At 40.7% G+C, this 18297-nt stretch overlaps 1 protein-coding gene across 4 annotated transcripts in view; it reads left to right on the top strand.

The window, feature by feature from the left end:
- LRRK2 (leucine rich repeat kinase 2) overlaps nucleotides 1–18297 on the top strand; it is a 546702-nt gene that overhangs the window by 249803 nt on the left and 278602 nt on the right. For all 4 annotated transcript variants that reach the window (XM_073619682.1, XM_073619683.1, XM_073619681.1 and 1 more), the window contains 5 exons: nucleotides 196–329; nucleotides 4295–4439; nucleotides 11596–11735; nucleotides 13336–13464; nucleotides 15282–15452. In XM_073619682.1, the coding sequence (XP_073475783.1) occupies nucleotides 196–329; nucleotides 4295–4439; nucleotides 11596–11735; nucleotides 13336–13464; nucleotides 15282–15452 (719 nt within the window). The remainder of the gene's footprint in view (nucleotides 1–195; nucleotides 330–4294; nucleotides 4440–11595; nucleotides 11736–13335; nucleotides 13465–15281; nucleotides 15453–18297) is intronic.

The following is an 18297-nucleotide window of genomic DNA, read 5'->3' as shown; positions in this document are numbered from 1 at the left end:
TTTGGGAGCTTTCTGGTACTTATGAGCATAGAAGTTTATTAGCAATTGGAAAGTTTGCTATAGGCCCTTTTATAGTGCTACATGTGATCTACAGTTTGATAAAGCCAATCACAATTTAAAAGTATGAGGATGTTTGAATTCGTTTTTTTTTTTTTTTTTTTAGCATTTAATAAATAGTCAATTATTCTATTTCAGAAAACATGTTTGATGTACCAAATGATGCCATGAATGCAAAAGAAACTGCTTGTCTGAATCTCCCAGTTAAAGTAATCAAAAACCAGTGTCTACATAAAGGAACGCACAAGTTAATTTTAGAAGCCCTCAACAAAGTATGTTTGAAAAATGTGTCGTTTTAAATTCTTTTAAAATATTTTCCATTTTACTTTTTGCTAATTAACTACAAGCTGGTACCTTCTTCCAGAAAGAACCCCGTTTGAAGATTCTTACTGCTTAGATTTAATTATGTTTTATCTTACCAACCATATCACACACACGCACACACACACACGTATCCTTTTTTCTGTTGTATTTATATTGTATACTTATTGATCTGTTGGTGGGCTTCCGGTCGTTAGAAGACAGGAGCAGGCAGCTCATGGACCTGTATGTTGTTGTGTTAGGAGGCCTCAGTCTACTAATGTTGACTTAAGGACGCGATTGAAAAGTTACTGCTACAGCCCCCAAAAGAGTGCAATTCTGTATGCTATGTGAAAAATTCCTACAAGATAGTAAAAAGATTTAATAAAAGTTCACATGTATTTGAGATTATTCTGCATTTTGGAACATTGAAAGAGCACTTGTGTAGGTTTGCTTACACTAGAATGCTACTGCTGGGCTATTTGTAAGTGGGTATAAAATAAAAAAAAAAAAAAAAAAGAAAAAAAAGATGAATCATGGACTTTTTCTGTATTCCACATGTCCCATTAGTTAGCTACATGCAAGGGCCCTTTCACATGGGTGTCATCCATTTCTTTCAAAGAAAAAAACTGATTACATTTACATCAGTTTTTAGATCTGCCAGCTGGAGTCCTTAAAGAGGAGGTACAGCTCCCCTACGAAAAATTAAAAGTCAGCAGCTACTGACTTTTAATATTAGGACACTTTTGCCTGTCCAGGGAGCCCGTGATGTATGCACCGCAGCCGATCTTTGGATTGGCTGTCGGGTGCAGCTGCCGCCATTCCAGGTAGGGGAACCCTGCATTGAAGCCTTTCAGCATCACAGCTTGGTCCCTACTGCGCATGCACAATGCATGCTGTGCTTTCTTATTGGTCCGACGGCGGGGGGGGGCTGAACTTCCGAGTGATCGGGCCGCGGACCTGTCTCCCAGAAGTGGGGAAGGGTACCTGTCAAAAACAGGTACCTGTTCCCCCCTCCCCCCTGAAAGGTGCCAAATGTGGCCCCGGAGGGGGGAAGAGACGGATAAGCGGAAGTTCCACTTTTGAGTGGAACTCCGCTTTGACCACTAGAGTCCCGAAACCATTTTTTACATTTTTTTTTCATGTTTTGTTTACATGATTAACCGCTTACCGCCCGCCCAGTGTCAAAGGATGTCATATGACGGTGCACCAGAATGGCCACAATCAGTGCCCTGACTACAGGAAAGCCCCAGCAGTGCCTATCAGTGCCCATAAGTTCCATAAATCGGTGTCCATAAGTGATGCCAGTCCGTGCCTCTCATCAGTGCTGCCCATCAGCACCGCCCATCAGAGTTGTCTATCCGTGCCACCTATCACTGCCCATCAGTGCCACCATAAGTGGTCACCAGTGCCACCTATCATTGGCACCTATCAGTGCGGCATATTAGTGCCGCCTCATCAGTGCCACTTCATCAGTGCAAATTAGTGAAGGAGAAAAATTACTTATTTACAAAATTTACTGACAAAAAATAAGAAAAACTTTATTTTTTTTCAAAATGTTCGGTCTTTTATTTTTTAGTAAAAAATAAAAATACCAGCAGTGATTAAATGCCACCAAAAGAAAGCTCTATTTGTGTAAAGAAAAAGATAAACTGATTTTTGGATACAGTACTGCATGACCGCGCAATTGTCATTCAAAGTGCGACAGCGCTGAAAGCTAAAAAAATGGCCTAGGCAGGAAGGGGGTGAAAGTGCCCAGTATTGAAGTGGTTAAGGAAATATTTTAGGCCTGAAGATTACTTAAAACCCCCAAACGTTATATATTTTCTGAAAGCAGACACCCTAGAGAATAAAATTGTGGTAGTTCCAATGTTTTATGTAGCACATTAGCGCAATGATTTATGAAATGCAAAATTTCTGTAAAAATACTCTAAAGTTAATTTTAGGGCACACAAACGCAATTATTTACCCAATTTTGGTAAAATATTAAGGATTAATGTGTCCGTGACACAGCGAAAAAGTTCAATACCCTATATTTTCCATAGGCAATGCTTTAAAAGCCCCTACAAGTCATCAGTTTAGAGTTACCCCAGGAGCTCTGGTGATAAAATGATTGATTTCACTCTGGCGTGCACGGTAATATATAACATGTGTAGCACAATCGCCATTTTTGTACATAGGTGCCCCAAATGAATGGGTTTTTGTATGTATGCATGCGTATGTGGAGGGGGCTCAAACTTTTTTTTTTTTTTTTTTGGTGTCTCTTTAAATGTTTTCATTTTAGTGACCAATAGCCCCCTATGTGATAGCATATAGGTGGCAAGTCACTTATAGCAAGAGAGAGGCAGTGTGCGCAAGGAGAGGGGAAGGAGAAGAGGATATTGTAATTGCTGGCTCTGAATGCAATTGCCGACTCCTTTGTTTACGCCGGAGAAAGTGCTGTCATTCAGCCCGTCGCCAGAGTAAACAAAGGTGCGGGGTCACCCAGTGACATCACTAGGTGACCCGCCCCCTTTGTCTGCTTCAGCTGTGGGGCTAAATGACAGCTCTTTCTCCAGTGCTAAAGTAGACAAAGGAGCCTGCAATTGCATGCTTATCCCCCCACTTGTCTGCGGTACACACTGCCCCCCTAGCGGCATTCATTTTTTTCATATTTTTGTATACACTGTGCAGTCAGTGGGGAATCCCCCACTGACAGCAGAGATGAGTCACTGCTTGTTTGGACACTGGTGGGTGCAGGCCCCTAATAACCAATGCAAAAAGGATGCTAAAATGAACCATTTGTCAGTTTTACATTAGTTTGGGTCCGCTTTCACTTTTTAAACGGAACAAAAATAGAGATTTGTTCTGTTTAAAAAAACAAAACATCTGTTTGCCCATAGGAGTGCATTGCTGTCAGTTTTTCATCCCTCAATGGATGGATGAGAAATGGATAGACAGAAGCCCATGTGAAAGGAGCTTGACACTATGACGTAATGAACGTGTAATTCTTGTGGTTGTATAATCAACCCTGTAAGATCTCCCAGATACTAACCTTCTCATACCGTTGAACCTGCCCATCTTGCCTCTCGATTGACTTGCCTCTCGATTGACTTGCTTTTTGCCAGGTTTAGAGACCCTCTGTCCTCAATGACCATAGCAGGCGCTCCCTATGAACACAGACTATTTGGTTTATCCGAAATATATCGCTGTTCCCTGCTAGATCTGTGGTTTACTTTGTTATGTTGCCGTGTTTTTCTAATAATGAATTTAAATTTTTTTTCAGAACTAGGCAAGACATTTCTCTCTCCTGTGTTGCATTTGAGTTCTACTGATTGGACTGCAAAAATCCAGGAGAATTCCCTGTAGTCTTTCCTACTTGTTGTAATTTAATGCTGGCAATGTACATCCAGTAGCAGTTTTCAAGCCATTTCTACCACCTTTAACTTGGTTAAATAGCAAAAAAAAAACACTGATCAACAGTTTATGTTGAAACTGTGTAAATTAATGGTGGTGGTTTACCACAGTCAGTATATTTAAAGCTGGTTAAAACATTTGAAATTGCTTCAAAACTGCTGTGTGTGGGCTCTTTCACACTGGCAGTCATGAGTACCGCCCTCTGAAAAGAGATCCATGGTTGATCTTCTACTGCCTGTTTCAGAGGGTGGCATCTGCCAATCATTCAGTCCTGAAGCCAGTGTGGTTATGTTGGTGGTCTGTCAGGCTGTATCGCAAGAATTCCAGTGCCACACCCTAGATGCCAGTGTGAAAGAGCCCTATGGCAATAGTTAACCACCACATGGTTTAAACTTTTTTTTTTTTTTTTTTACAATGTTTACCCAGGGGGCATATCTTTGTTTTGGGGCAAAAACTCTGTTTACAGTGAACTGTAATGCAAAAATCACTTTTGTCCCAATGTTAAATATTTTTTTTTTTTTTTTTTATATTTCATTTTCAGTTTATTGGCAATCCTGCTATACAGGAATGTGGTTTTAAGGTTCTGAGTTGCCTATCAGAATGCTCAGAAGCACTGGAATTACTTTCAGAGCAGGGAGCTATTGATACCATTTTACATACCATACAGATGTACCCAGGAAACCAAGGTAATTCCTAGAATACTAATTGTTGTAATAAAATGACAATGGTGTGTTTTTATTGTATAGCATATATCAGCCATCAAGGGGACACAGGCTGCCTTAAGGTAAACAAACCAGATTATATCCAGATGTGGACATTATCTTCATCGGTGTTAAAGTGGTTCTAAAGGCTCAACATATTTTACCCTAATGCATTCTCTGCATTAACCACTTCAGCCCCGGAGGATTTGGCAGCTTAATGACCGGAGGACTTTTTACAATTTGGCACTGCGCTGCTTTAACTGGTAATTGCGCGGTCATGCAATGTTGTACCCAAACCAAATTTGTGTGCTTTTTTCCCTCAAATAGAGCTTTCTTTTGATGGTATTTGATTGCCTCTGCGATTTTAATTTTTTGCGATATAAACGGAAAAAGACTGAAAATTTTGAAAAAAAAATATTTTCTACTTTTTGTTATAAAAAAAAATTTAATAAACTAAATTTTAGTCATACATTTAGGCCAAAATGTATTCAGCCACATGTCTTTGGTAAAAAAAATGTCAAACGTATATTTATTGGTTTACGCGAAAGTTATAGCGCCTACAAACTAGGAATTTGCAAGTTTTGTGATGGCATAGTTATATGTGGAATTACACCCCAAAATACATTCTGCTGCTTCTCCTGAGTATGGGGATACCTCATGTGTGAGACTTTTTGAGAGCCTAGCCGCGTACAGGACTCCGAAAACCATTCTCCGCCTTCAGGATTTCTAAGGGTGTAAATTTTTGATTTCACTCCTCATTACCTATCACAGTTTTGAAGGCCATAAAATGCCAAGATAGCACCCCCCCCCCCCCCCCCCAATGACCCCATTTTGGAAAGTAGACACCCCAAGCTATTTCATGAGAGGCATGTTGAGTCCATGGAATATTTTATATTTTTCCACAAGTTGCGGGAACATTTTATTTATTTATTTTTTTGCACAAAGTTGTCACTAAATGATCTATTGCTCAAACATGCCATGGGCATATCTGAAATCCAAAAATACATTCTGCTGCTTCTCCTGAGTATGGGGATACCTCATGTGTGAGACTTTTTGGGAGCCTAGCCGTCTACAGGACCCCGAAAACCAAGCACCACCTTCAGGCTTTCTAAGGGCGTAAAAAGGTGATTTCACTTCCTCACTACCTATTACAGTTTCAGAGGCCCTGAAATGTCAAGATAGAACAAACCCCCCCAAATGACCCCATTTTGGAAAGTAAATACCCCAAGCTATCTGCTTCTGCTGATTGGTATGTTGAGCATTTTGCAGATCTCACTTTTTGTTACAAAGTTTTGAAAAAAGAAAAAAAAAAATATTTTTCTTTTCTTTCCTAATTTTCAAAAATAAATGAGATCTGCAAAATACTCACCATGTCTCTTAGCAAATATGAAAAATAAGAATGTATTTTGGGATGTAATTCCACATATAACCATGCCATGTTTGAACAATATATCAATTAGTGACAACTTTGTGTAAAAAAAAAAAATTGTAATTTTCCCGAAACTTGTGGCAAAATATCAAATATTCCATGGACACAACATGCTTCTCAGTAAAAAGCTTGAAGTGTCTTCTTTCCAAAATGGGGTCATTTTTTTTGGGGGGGGGGGGGGATGGGAGTTGTGCTATCTTTACTTTTCAGGGCCTCCAAAACTGTGATAGGTAGTGAGGAAGTGAAATCACCATTTTACGCCCTTAGAAAGCCTGAAGGCGGTGATTGGTTTTCGGGGTCCTGTAGACGGCTAGGCTCCAAAAAAGTCTCACACATGTGATATCCCCGTACTCAGGAGAAGTAGCAGAATGTACTTTGGGGTGTAATTTCACATATGCCCATGGCATGTTTGAGCAATAGGTCATTTACTGACAACTTTGTGTAAAAATAAAAAAAAAAAAAAATAAAAAAAATACTCCCACAACGTGACAAAATATAAAATATTACATGTACTCAACGTGCCTCTCATCAAATAGCTTGGGGTGTCTACTTTCCAAAATGGGGTCATTTGGGGGGGTGGGGGGGGGGTTGTGTTATCTTGGCATTTTATGGCCTTCAAAACTGTGATAGGTAGTGAGGAGTAAAATCAAAAATTTACACCCTTCAAAATCCTGAAGGCGGTGATTGGTTTTCGGGGTCCTGTACGCGGCTAGGCTCCCAAAAAGTCTCACACATGAGGTATCCCCGTACTCAGGAGAAGCAGCAGAATGCATTTTGGGGTGTAATTCCACATATAACCATGCCATGTTTGAACAATGTATCATTTAGTGACAACTTTGTGCAAAAAAAAAAAAGTGTAATTTTCACAAAACTTGTAACAAAATATAAAATATTCCGTGGACGCAACATGCCTATCAGCAAATAGCTTGGGGTGTCTAGTTTCCAAAAAGGGGTCTTTTGTGGAGGTTTTGAACTGTCCTGGCATTTTTATGCACAACATTTAGAAGCTTATGTCACACATCACCCACTCTTCTAACCACTTGAAGACAAAGCTCTTTCTGACACTTTTTGTTTACATGAAAAAATATTTTTTTTGCAAGAAAATTACTTTGAACCCCCAAACATTATATATTTTTTTAAAGCAAAGGGCCTACAGATTACAATGGTGGGTGTTGCAATTATTTTTTTCACACAGTATTTGCACAGCGATTTTTCAAATGCATTTTTTGGGGAAAAAACACACTTTTTTAAATGTTAATGCACTAAAACACACTATATTGCCCAAGTGTTTGATGGAATAAAAAAGATTATCTTATGCCGAGTACATGGATACCAAACACGACATGCTTTAAAATTGCACACAAACGTGCAACGGCGACAAACTACATACATTTTTAAAAGCCTTATAAGGTTACCATTTTAGATTTACAGAGGAGGTCTACTGCTAAAATTACATGCACCTCACATGCATGGTGCAATTGCTGTTTACATATGACACCAGACCGACGCTTGCGTTCACCTTTGCTCGTGTGCAGGGAGGGACAGGGGTGTTTTTTTTTTTTTAATTATTTATTTTGCTTTTTTTAATTATATTTTTAAACTGTTGCTTTCATTTTTTTTATCTGTTTTATTGTTATCTCAGGGAATGTAAATATCCCCTATGATAGCAATAGGTAGTGACAGGAACTCTTTTTTTTTTTTTTTTTTAAATTGGGGTATATTAGACCCTAGATCTCTCCTCTGCCCTCAGAGCATCTGACCACACCAAGATGGGTGTGATAAAATGCTGTGCCAATTTCCCAATGGCGCTGTTTATATCCGGCGAAACCTAAATCCTGAAATGCTCGCAGCTTCCGGTTTCTTAGGCCATAGAGATGATTGGAGCCGTTCTGGTCTCTAATCAGCTCTATGGTCAGCTGGCTGAACCACCGACTGCATTCTCGGGTTCCCTTTTGGGACTGGAGAGCCCCGAGAAAACCATGGAAGATGGTGGTGGTGTGTGTGTGTGGGGGGGGGGACGTTCCCTCCCACTGCTTATAAAAGCAGTCTAGAGGCTAATTAGCCGCTAGGATTGCTTTTATATGAAAGTCGACCGCTGGCTGAAAAGAATGATACCAAGGTGATCATTCTGGTATAACCACTCAAAGTCCAGCAACATACCAGTATGTTGCTGGTCCTGGTTGGGCATACATTGTAATGTTCTTTTTTTCATGCAGCCTGTGGGCTGAACGAAAAAAGGAGATTGATCGGTGGGTATGCCCACCATTAGAATACCACCCTTCATCCATCCACTTCTAATGATGGGCATATATGCACCATTTTGTTTTTTACTGTGGTGGTGAAATAACCTCCTACAGCGCTGGAGTCGCTGATTTACGCATAGTGGGAGCAAACGCTGTTGCTGTCAAGATAAAAAAAAATCAGTGCTGCAGCTGAATGGCCTAAAAAATATATGCTGAAGCATGGGGGCACCCGTCTCAAAAGTTAGGAGCAAATCACTCCTCCACCCCTGCTGCCCCCATGCTTCGGCATATATGCTGTTTTTTTTAACTGTGGTGGTGAAATCACCTCCGACAGCGCTGGAGTCACGGCTTTACATATCGTGGGAGCAAACGATGTTGCTCTCAAGATAAATAAACCCGTGCTGCAGCTGAATGGTGTACCTGCTAAGCAAATGATGGTTAACATAAAACAAAGTAACATTACACTATACCAGTAAGACTTGCCATACCTGCAAAGCAAATACAATAAAACATAGTAAAAATAAAACATTGCAATTTGTGCCTAAAAAAATATATGCCGAAGCATGGGGGAAATCCGCCCCTAATGTTAGGATAAAATCGCTCCTCCACCCCTGCTGCCCCATGCTTCGGCATATATGCTCTTTTTTTTTTTTATAACTGTGGTGGTAAAATCACCTCTGACAGTGCTGGAGTCATGGCTTTATGTATCGCGGGAGCAAACGCTGTTGCTGTTAATAAATAAGCAAATGATGGTTAACAATAAAACAAACATTACAGTATAACATACCATACCCGCAAAGCAAATAAAATAAAACATAGTAAAAATAGAGAAAACGATGGATATAGAACAATCGTGAGCGGACAGTAGAGAGCGAACATAAGAGAGAGAACAATAGAGAAATAGGAGAAAAATACAACCACAACTATTTTTGGATTTTGTATTTTATATATTTATTTTTTTTTAACTTTTATAAAAACTGTAAACTGAACGTTGCAGATTAGGGTCTCTCAAAATGTGATGGCCATCACATCTTTCAAGACCCCGAGACCCTGTGTTAGTGTGCCTAGGACTGTGTGGTGCTGTACCCTACGCTAAAACTCCACTAGTGTGTGGTAGTGTTTGAAACATTCACCATTGCAGAGGCCAGGTTGGTCAGGACAGGAGGGACAATAAAAGTGAGTGTCACGCCTAAATCCGCGTTTGCTGCAGACACTACATCTTTTTTGGGGGTTTCTTTGGGTAGGGGTACCAGGGAGGACAAAAGGGAAATGCCTCTCATGCAGCCGGCTCACTGCATTTGGATTGGGAAGTTGGGCAAGAGCACCGTCTGGAAACAGAAGGGCTCTGATCTCTTCCTGGAATTTAAGGAAGGATCCAGTTTGTCCTAAAGCTCTGTATAGCACATGAGCGTTCAGCAAAGCCAATTGAAATAAGTATACAGACACTTTTTTTGTACCAGCGTCTGGCTTTACGGGCAATTAGGTACGGCGCCAGCAACTGGTCTTCGAGGTACACCCCTCCCATTTTAAGGTTGTATTCGTGGACACAGAGGGGTTTCTCCACAACACTATTCGCCATAGGAATTTGGACTGCCCTGTCTGCGTGAAGCGAGGGCAGAACGAAAACATTCCGTGAATCCCTCCACTTCACTGCTAACAAATTATTACACCTCAAGCAGGCTCTCTCCCCCGTCTAAGTCGGGATTCTATAAGCCGTTGGAGGAAGCCCCGGCGATTAGATCACACGGTGCCACATGCGCCAATTCCATAATCAAAAAGGTGACTAAAAAGTGGCACGCTCATGTAATAATTGTCCACGTACAAGTGGTACCCCTTTCCGAATAAGGGTGACACCAAGTCCCACACTATCTTACCAGCGTTTCCTATGTAGTCAGGGCAGTTCTCCGGCTCTACGTGACTATCTTTTCCCTCGTAAACCATAAAACTATATGTATAGCCTGTGCCCCTGTCACAGAGCTTATACATTTTGACCCCTTATCTGGCACGCTTGCTGGGAAGATACTGTTTGATAGACAAGCGGCTAGAAAACTTAATCAGGGACTCATCAACGCAGACAACTTGATCAGGAGTAAACAAGGCTGCAAAACGTTGGTTGAAGTGGTTAGAAAAAGGTTCCTGTACGACTTTGGGGGCGACTTGGGGCGACTTGCATAGACTTCTATACAGAAGTCGTTTTGCAAGTCGCCCCGGCAGTCGTGTGCAGGTCGCCTCGGTGAGGCGACCTTCAAGTCGTGCCGCCTCTGGTGTGAACAGAGGCTAAGTCAGCCAATTTTATTTAAATTTTTTCTATAGATGAACTTACATAGAGGTTAAAAAATTCCAGCATAAATGATATCTCTAGTGGCGGTGTCAGCCTGCCATCTAGCTCGGATAGCGTTGCAAGTACTCTCCAATAAAGGTGTTTCCAAACAGCTGTCGTCTACTGGGAAATGGAGAAATTGGATTATCTCAGCTGCCACTGCTTGTACCAGGGAAAATGATCTCTTCATCCAGATGTTTTCAATCTGATATCCCAGAAATAGGGGATTCCGGATGCATTAAGGTAAAAAATGTCCCAATAATCTGGGAGTCCTATCTCTATCTAGCACTGTGCCCCTCTACAGCAGCCCTCCCCCTCTCTCTGCTCTCTGCTCACAGTTGCAGCATCAGAAGCCATTGGCTCCTGCTAATATCAATCAAATCCTGTGAGCAGAGAGTGGCTGAGCCTTGCTGTGTGTGTCAATAGACGCACACAGCCTGGCTCGGGATTGAACTCGAAGGGACGCTTCCATAGGAAGCAGTTTCCTATAGGGGCACTCCAAGAAGAGGAGGAACCGAGAGTGCCAGCTGAGGACCCCAGAAGAGGAGATTTGGGGCTGCTCTGTGCAATACCATTGCACAGAGTAGGTAAGTATAATATGTTTGTTATTTTGCCCAGGTTTGTGAAAGGTTTTACATGAAGTTTAATAATATGGTAGTTTAATAGCATGGTGTCTAAGGATTTGGCACTTGCTGCTTTGGGTGCTGTTTTTGAGTCCCACCAAGAGATGCTATCTTCATAGGGTTTGTAGGTTCTTTGGGAGCTCTAGTTACATCTCATAAACCAATACCACATATTAGCTGATTGATTGGCCTTTGGCCAGACTTAGAAATTAGATTGTGAACTCCACTGGGGAAAGCGACTAACGTTACTGGTTCTATGTATTCTATCAATTGCTGCATAGGACAGTGTTAATAAAGATGGAAATACAAAAAAATGAATACTGGTATGACTGTAGTATTTATGTAAAAACATTTCAGGTAAGTCCTTATTGCCATTTTGCAACAATGTTGCCACATTAGAAATTTGCTGTAACAGGGATCACTGAAACTGATGGCAACTCCTACTGGTTTAGTTTTGACTTTAAAATGTATGTTGTCATCATTAAATAGATGGTGTGGTCCTACATTAATCATTTTCATCTTCTAGAAATCCAGTGCTTTGGTTTCTATCTCTTGTCCTATCTGGTTACAAGAAAAAACTTGTGTATAGCCACTATGCACCTTTTATCAAGTCATCTGGTTTCCACATTACAGAGGTACAAGGATGTTGTGAGGATTCAAGAGGAGGTATGCTATTTAACTTGAACCTGTCATGGTGGATATACAGGTGCTGGCATCCCCATCTTCATTTTGAAGTTGCTAGTTCACCTTGCTCTTATGCTTATTATTTGTCTTTGCGTACTCAATCAAGTGCTGGGTGCCTACGCTGCTTATTATTTGTCTTTGCGTACTCAATCAAGTGCTGGGTGCCTACACTTAATACCCGGTCTACCTGCAAAAATGGGTGTTACCAGGAAAACAATCACATATCCCTCTTGATTAGCTCTGGACCTCATAATACAGCAGAATGTGTGGATTGTACAGTGACCAGAAAGAGAAGTGGTCAATTTTGCTATTCAAAGTGTCTAGATCGTTCATATCAGCCAGACACTTTACAAATAAACTGTCCATGCAGGCACAGTCACGAATCTAGTGTTTGGGTGAAATGGCCACTAGTTTGCTAATCTGCATTTTTGACTTGGCTGGCTGTATATCTGTAATGGGCCAGCAATGTGCCAATCTGTAAACTTAAACATGACAGCTGGGAAACAAGCAACTTACAAATGAAATCAGTAGTTGAAGAAATGGGGCTTATGCCTTACAAAAGGGGCAAATATGTAGAAAAAAGTGAACAGTTGCCCATAATAATGCACTTTGTTCCTTGATTACTTTCATGTTGGCATTTGGTTATACAGTTTGCTTTAACTCTGTTTTTATAAATCTGCCCGTTTTATTGGTTTAAAGTGGAAGTAAAGTCAAAACTAAACCTAACTAAGCCTAAATATATTCTGGCTCTCATTCTAAGCCTATTCTATCTACCCTGTAACAGAAAAGATGCCTATACTTGCCTCTTCTGAAGTCACTTTGGCCTGGTCACATGATCTCTCCAGTGCCGGCTATAGTTTAGATGAGAGATCGCCGACAACAGCTGCAGAGCCTGTGCGATGATGTCATCCATAGGCTTACTATGGGGAATCTGTTGGCTGTCCCTACAAATAAGAGAAAGGACTGGGTTCACCAGTGACACACCTCCATCCCTGATTATAAAACAATTAAAAAAAGGAATGAAGTGTGCACAGTTTGCCAATGATAGTGACAAGGATAAATGCAATGATGACATTCATTAAATGGTAATACATGCATAGCATAAACAATTGCTAAGCTGATACACTTAGACACATGGTTAAAGATTACAATGGTACCATTGAAATAACGTGGATATACATGACCTCTATAATACCCGATGTTTTTCGCGAGACATGGCTCGCTCTTCGGGGGGATGCATGTAGAACATATCTATAAAAAGTTGTCTGTTCCTAATCTACACTGAAACTGTCTGTTCCTACTCTACACTGAAACTGGCGCTGGGATCCGATCATGTGACCAAACCAGAATGGCTTCAGATTAAGTAAGTATAGTCATATTTCCTTTACGGGGTATAGAGAATAGGTTTGGAGTAGGGGAGGGAGTGGATTTAGGCTTAGCTAGGTTTTGACGTGCCGTCCACTTTAAGGTTTATAGATGTGTTTTTTCTTTTTTTTCCTTTGTTTTTTTTTTATTATTTAAAATAATTATTATAATTATATAATAATTATATATTTTTTCCTTTCTTTCTTTTTTTTTGTAGGGATTTCAGACAGCCATAACACTGATAAAGTTGTCACATAGCTTTGCAAAGCTTTTGGATCTAGAAGAGTTTGACACTGTGCTTTTCTATCAGATTTCCCTGTGCTTGGCAAACAGACGGAGTCAGAAAGTAACCATCTCACATGATTTTTGGCTTGTATTAATTTTGTATGTTTTTATAAGTTTGTATTTAGCAATTCATATATTTATTTCGATTTCCATTCTTGCATTTTATAATAAACTACTTAAAGTAGAAATTGAGAGATACTAGAAACGGACCGCGCTCCCAACAATACACATTTGTGCAAACAATTAAAATTCATAAATTATGTTCAACAAACAAAAATATATCACATAACCCAAATTTAAATGCATTAAAGTGCTCTCTGCCAATGGATTCATCCAGTTGTGAAGGAAAAAAGTGCCACCAAAAAAAGGTGTTTTTTCTCTTCCCGACAAACACACCGCACTCGCTTATGTTAGGTATCTCCATATGTATCTGCTGGATTTCTTGTCCCCCACTGGTGTCCTGTACGATTTGATCTTACCGTATATATATTGGTGCTCCTGCACCTTTAAGAGACTCGGTATAAAACTCCCTCACCAGCGATAAAGGTAGAGAATCTCTTATAGTGTAGTATTATCAAAAGTTTATTAAAAGTGTTAAAAATGACATTAACATAACTAAAATATGATCAGGCATATCACAGAATACAAATGGAAACTGAAACTGCCTCTTTCCAGAGATGCAAACGAAGCAAAGAAAGTTCCACCGCTCAGGTAGGTCTAAATCAATAAGTGGAAAAACAAGTTTAAGTCCTTCAAAGAGAGAGAGTCCCAGGTGCTGGCTGATGCAAGGTGGAGCAGAAGTAGACGAAAAGATCTGGATGCCGCACACCGGACAGGATAATAAGTGCCTTTATTGATTAAAAGCTGGATCACAAAAGTATACAAGACACTACAGCAGGGATGTACAGAAATCAACTGACGCGTTTCGCACTCATAACGGGTGCTTACTCATGAGTAAGCACCCGTTATGAGTGCAAAATGCGTCAGTTGATTTCTGTACATCCCTGCTGTAGTGTCTTGTATACTTTTGTGATCCAGCTTTTCATTAAAGGTACTTATCATCCTGTCCGGTGTGCGGCATCCAGATCTTTTCGTCTACTTCTGCTGAAACTGCCTCTTGGCGCTCCATCTATGATCCAAACATTGGAAGTGACGCTTGTTTTGTCAGCAATGTCTGAAGTAATCAGGGGTGCGATGGGGGAGGGGAAATGGCGGCACCCGACTTGGAGGGGGGGTTGGGTTGGGGGGAAGGGGGTTGGGAGCTGTTCATAAAAGTGATCAGACGGCTGATTAGCCACTTGGACTAATTTTACAAGAAACTTTATCTCCGGCTCTAAAGAATATCAGCTGCAGCCATGATCCTATATCGCCACAACTTCCTAAGGATGTATATATACATACATCAGTCGGGAAGTTGTTCAAGACTATGTCCAGGCCAAAGATCAAATCAATCCATACCTTCTTGTTTAACCCAAAAGGGATTTTTTTTCCCTAAAATATACAGTACAAACTGGCTTAAGTCATAGTCCGCAACCACCACAGAGTGTTGATACAGTGACATTTTGATGTCCCTTCTTCTCCTATCCTGGTCCCTGTACATGTGCTGACTTGACTTTTTTTCTGATTGGCCTCAGGTAGGCCCTCTCATTATGCTATGGGAACAACTTTTAATAGATTGCTAAAATGCCAAATGTGTATGGGCCTAGGATCCATAGGGCTGCACAGAAGCATACAAATTAATTTGAAAACTTAGATTAAACAGTAGCTTTAATAAGATTGCATAACAGAAGAATTCTTATCAAACAGAACTAGTAATTCTGCGAACTTATAACTTTTTGCTTTTCAGTTTGCTTTATACTTATGTTCTCTATGATTTAGTTGCAGACTTTGTGTTATCAATGTTTTGCTGAAATGACTTTGGAAGAAGACGTGAAAAACAATTTGCTTGTAAAGGCATGTGCTGAAAATCATTTAGCCATAGCTGAAAGCTTGCTTTTGTTGGGGGCAGATGTGAACAAAAAGACAAAACATACGTCACTGATCATTCAGGTACTCATATTGATGTGTTGTGTAATAGTTTGCTTGGTATGTAAGGGCCATTACTCTAAAATAAAGCTAGGGTCAACTAAAATCTATATTTTAATCATACAGTACAGCTCTTACGATAAATGTTCATTGACCCTGGCTGGTTTATAGGCTTGTGCCTTCAGGTGTTGGATACTGACAAGCTTTAAAGCACATGCCCCCTGGGCACCTTCCCTATAACCCTATCACATTATGTGAGTCCTCCCTTTTTTGCTAGTGGTTGAAGGTGATGGACCTCTTAATGAGGAATTAAAGCTTAGCTTAAAGCAGTATTAATCCCAAAAGCAAATATTGATTAAATTGCAGGTTACTAATTCTTAGATGAGATGCTTGCATTTGTTTTCTTTTTTAGGCTTGCTTTCTTGTATTTTCTTCTGGTAAATCAGCTGGTGGGTCTGTTTTTAAAAAGGTGATCTCTTCCAGATGTATCATTTTACAGAGATGAGATAAATCATTTAACACTGGCAGGGGTGATTACAATGATCAGCTCATGTAAAACCTTTATCCTAAAAGGAAAAAACGGTTTGCTGTAACTGCTTATAACATGTTAGCTGAATTCTGGCTTCAATTAGTTGGTGTATCTAAATCTGCTAGTCCCTCTTACATTCTCCTTCCACACACTGACAATGCTGCTGTCCAAATGTCCCCCGCGTGCCCCTTCTTCATCCAGAGTGGGGCCACTCTATTACAGGAGGTGTATTACTGACCAAATCACTAGGTGAAAACAGAGGGAAAAAGAATGGAAAAAAAACGTATGCAGCCACCACATCTAATGATCGTCAAGCAGCAACATATTTCATTTTTGGTTTTGAGTTTAATACCTCTCTTTAATCAACTCATTCTAATGGCAAATTAAATGAAATTAAATTAAACTGCATCCAGATTGATGCAATCTCAGTAAAACCTTGGGAGCCGTACCCAGATAATGTTGCTTCAGGCACTGGATCCTGCATGCGTGCTCACCAAACAGAAAAAGTTGGCATTACCGTTTATAGGCTCTAAATTCTTCTTTACTGTGATCCGACAGGAGTTAAAAAAAAAAAACAGAACTAACACAGAGAATGTACGTGGGAGTTCTAGGCCTCAGAGTAGCCTCCTTCGAAGCTGTACCATTCTTCCAATTTCATTCAAGACCTCTCCAACACAACATCTTGTTGACCTGGAAGAAGCACGCTCCTTCTCAACTTACCCATACTCCTGTCCTACCAAGCAAGGAATTGCCTAACTTGTTGGATCTTAAGCCTAGTCCCAACAATTAGAAAGTCTTTCCTTCCTTATCACAGGGAATTGATAACAGATGCCAGACTTTCAGTACTGCTCATGAGTCTTCCTGTCCCTTATGGTCCTTGGAACATGGTTACCAGTAGAAGCCAAGCTCCCCAATATCCTGGAGCTTAGAGCCAAAAAGCTCTGCAATACTGGACCTTCTTCGGCAAGGACACCCAATCAGGGTGCAGTTAGGCAATGCCATGGCCTACATCATTCATCAAGGGGGCACCAGGATTCAAGCAGCCTTGAAAGAAGCAAGCCAAATAATCTCATGGAGAGCAACCCATTGTCCAGCAATCTGAGGTCCACATTCCAGGAGTAGACAACTAGAAAGCAGTTTATCTCATCTGTCACCACACAGATCAAGCTCTTCACCCAGACATCTTCACCCTGATATATCAGAAATGGGGGATTATAGATGTGGACATCATGGCCTCCAGATTCAACAGCAAACTACCTCTGTGGCCACGACAAGGTTTCCCTAGAGATTGAATCCAGATGCCTTGGTAATCTCCTGTTCTCAGTTCAGTCTAATCTATTGCCCTCACCACCCACCCCCTGTGCATACTTTACCCTATCTATTCAACAAGATAGAGCATGAGAAAAAGGTTTTGATTCAGATCGCACTAAACTGGCCAAGAAGAACCAGGTACGCAGAGATATTCAGACTACAAGGAGATGAACTCTGGCCCCTTTCCAACAGGCCAGACCTGCTGTTCTAAGCCCATCTGACTGAAGACTGGCATTTACAGAAACAAATTTGAGTCATTTGGGTGAGTGAATGTTTGTTTTTTTTATTTCCCAAACTTCTCCTTTACCCCTTTCATGACCTAGAAGCCCTACACTGGCAAATGTGCAAAAATGCAAAAACCTATTTCTGTATTTTTTCATGTATTATTTTTTATACTGTAATGATATATTACAATACCATTTGCAATGTTGCAGTAGATTCTTTAAATGTGTGTGTTTTCTTCTTTCTGATGCTACATTTTCTATTAAAAAACAGAAATGCAAAAAAGAAACTGAGCATGGGGTAGGGTTGTACAGTTAAAGGGGTTGTAAACCCTCGTGTTTTTTCATCTTAATGCATCCTATGCATTAAGGTGAAAAAACTTCTGTCACTGACCGCCCCCCCCAGCCCCCCGTTTTACTCACCTGGGCCCCGTAATTCCCATGCTGGAGACTTGCTCTTCCCCTCTGCCCGTAGTCTCAGCTCTTGATTGGATAGATTGATAGCAACCCAGCCATTGGCTCCCGTTGCTGTCAATCAAATCCAATGGCGCAGGGGCCGGCATTCTGCGTCTATGGACGCAAATGCTGGACTCGGGAGCACGCCTTCAAGCTATCCCCCCGGGAGAGCGCTTCTCCTAGGGGGTTATACGATGCGGGGAGCAGCTACCAGCGCAGCCAGGGGACCCCAGAAGTCAAGGATCGGGGCCACTCTGTGCAAAACGTACTGCATAGTGGAGGTAAGTATGACATGTTTGTTATTTAAAAAAAAAAAAAACACAAAGCTTTACAATCACTTTAATAAGTGGTT

The sequence above is a fragment of the Aquarana catesbeiana genome, linkage group LG03, assembly GCF_042186555.1.
Source record: "Aquarana catesbeiana isolate 2022-GZ linkage group LG03, ASM4218655v1, whole genome shotgun sequence".
NCBI lineage: Eukaryota > Metazoa > Chordata > Amphibia > Anura > Ranidae > Aquarana > Aquarana catesbeiana.
Note: the sequence above shows the minus strand (reverse complement) of the source record. Positions and strands in the feature narration are given on the sequence as shown.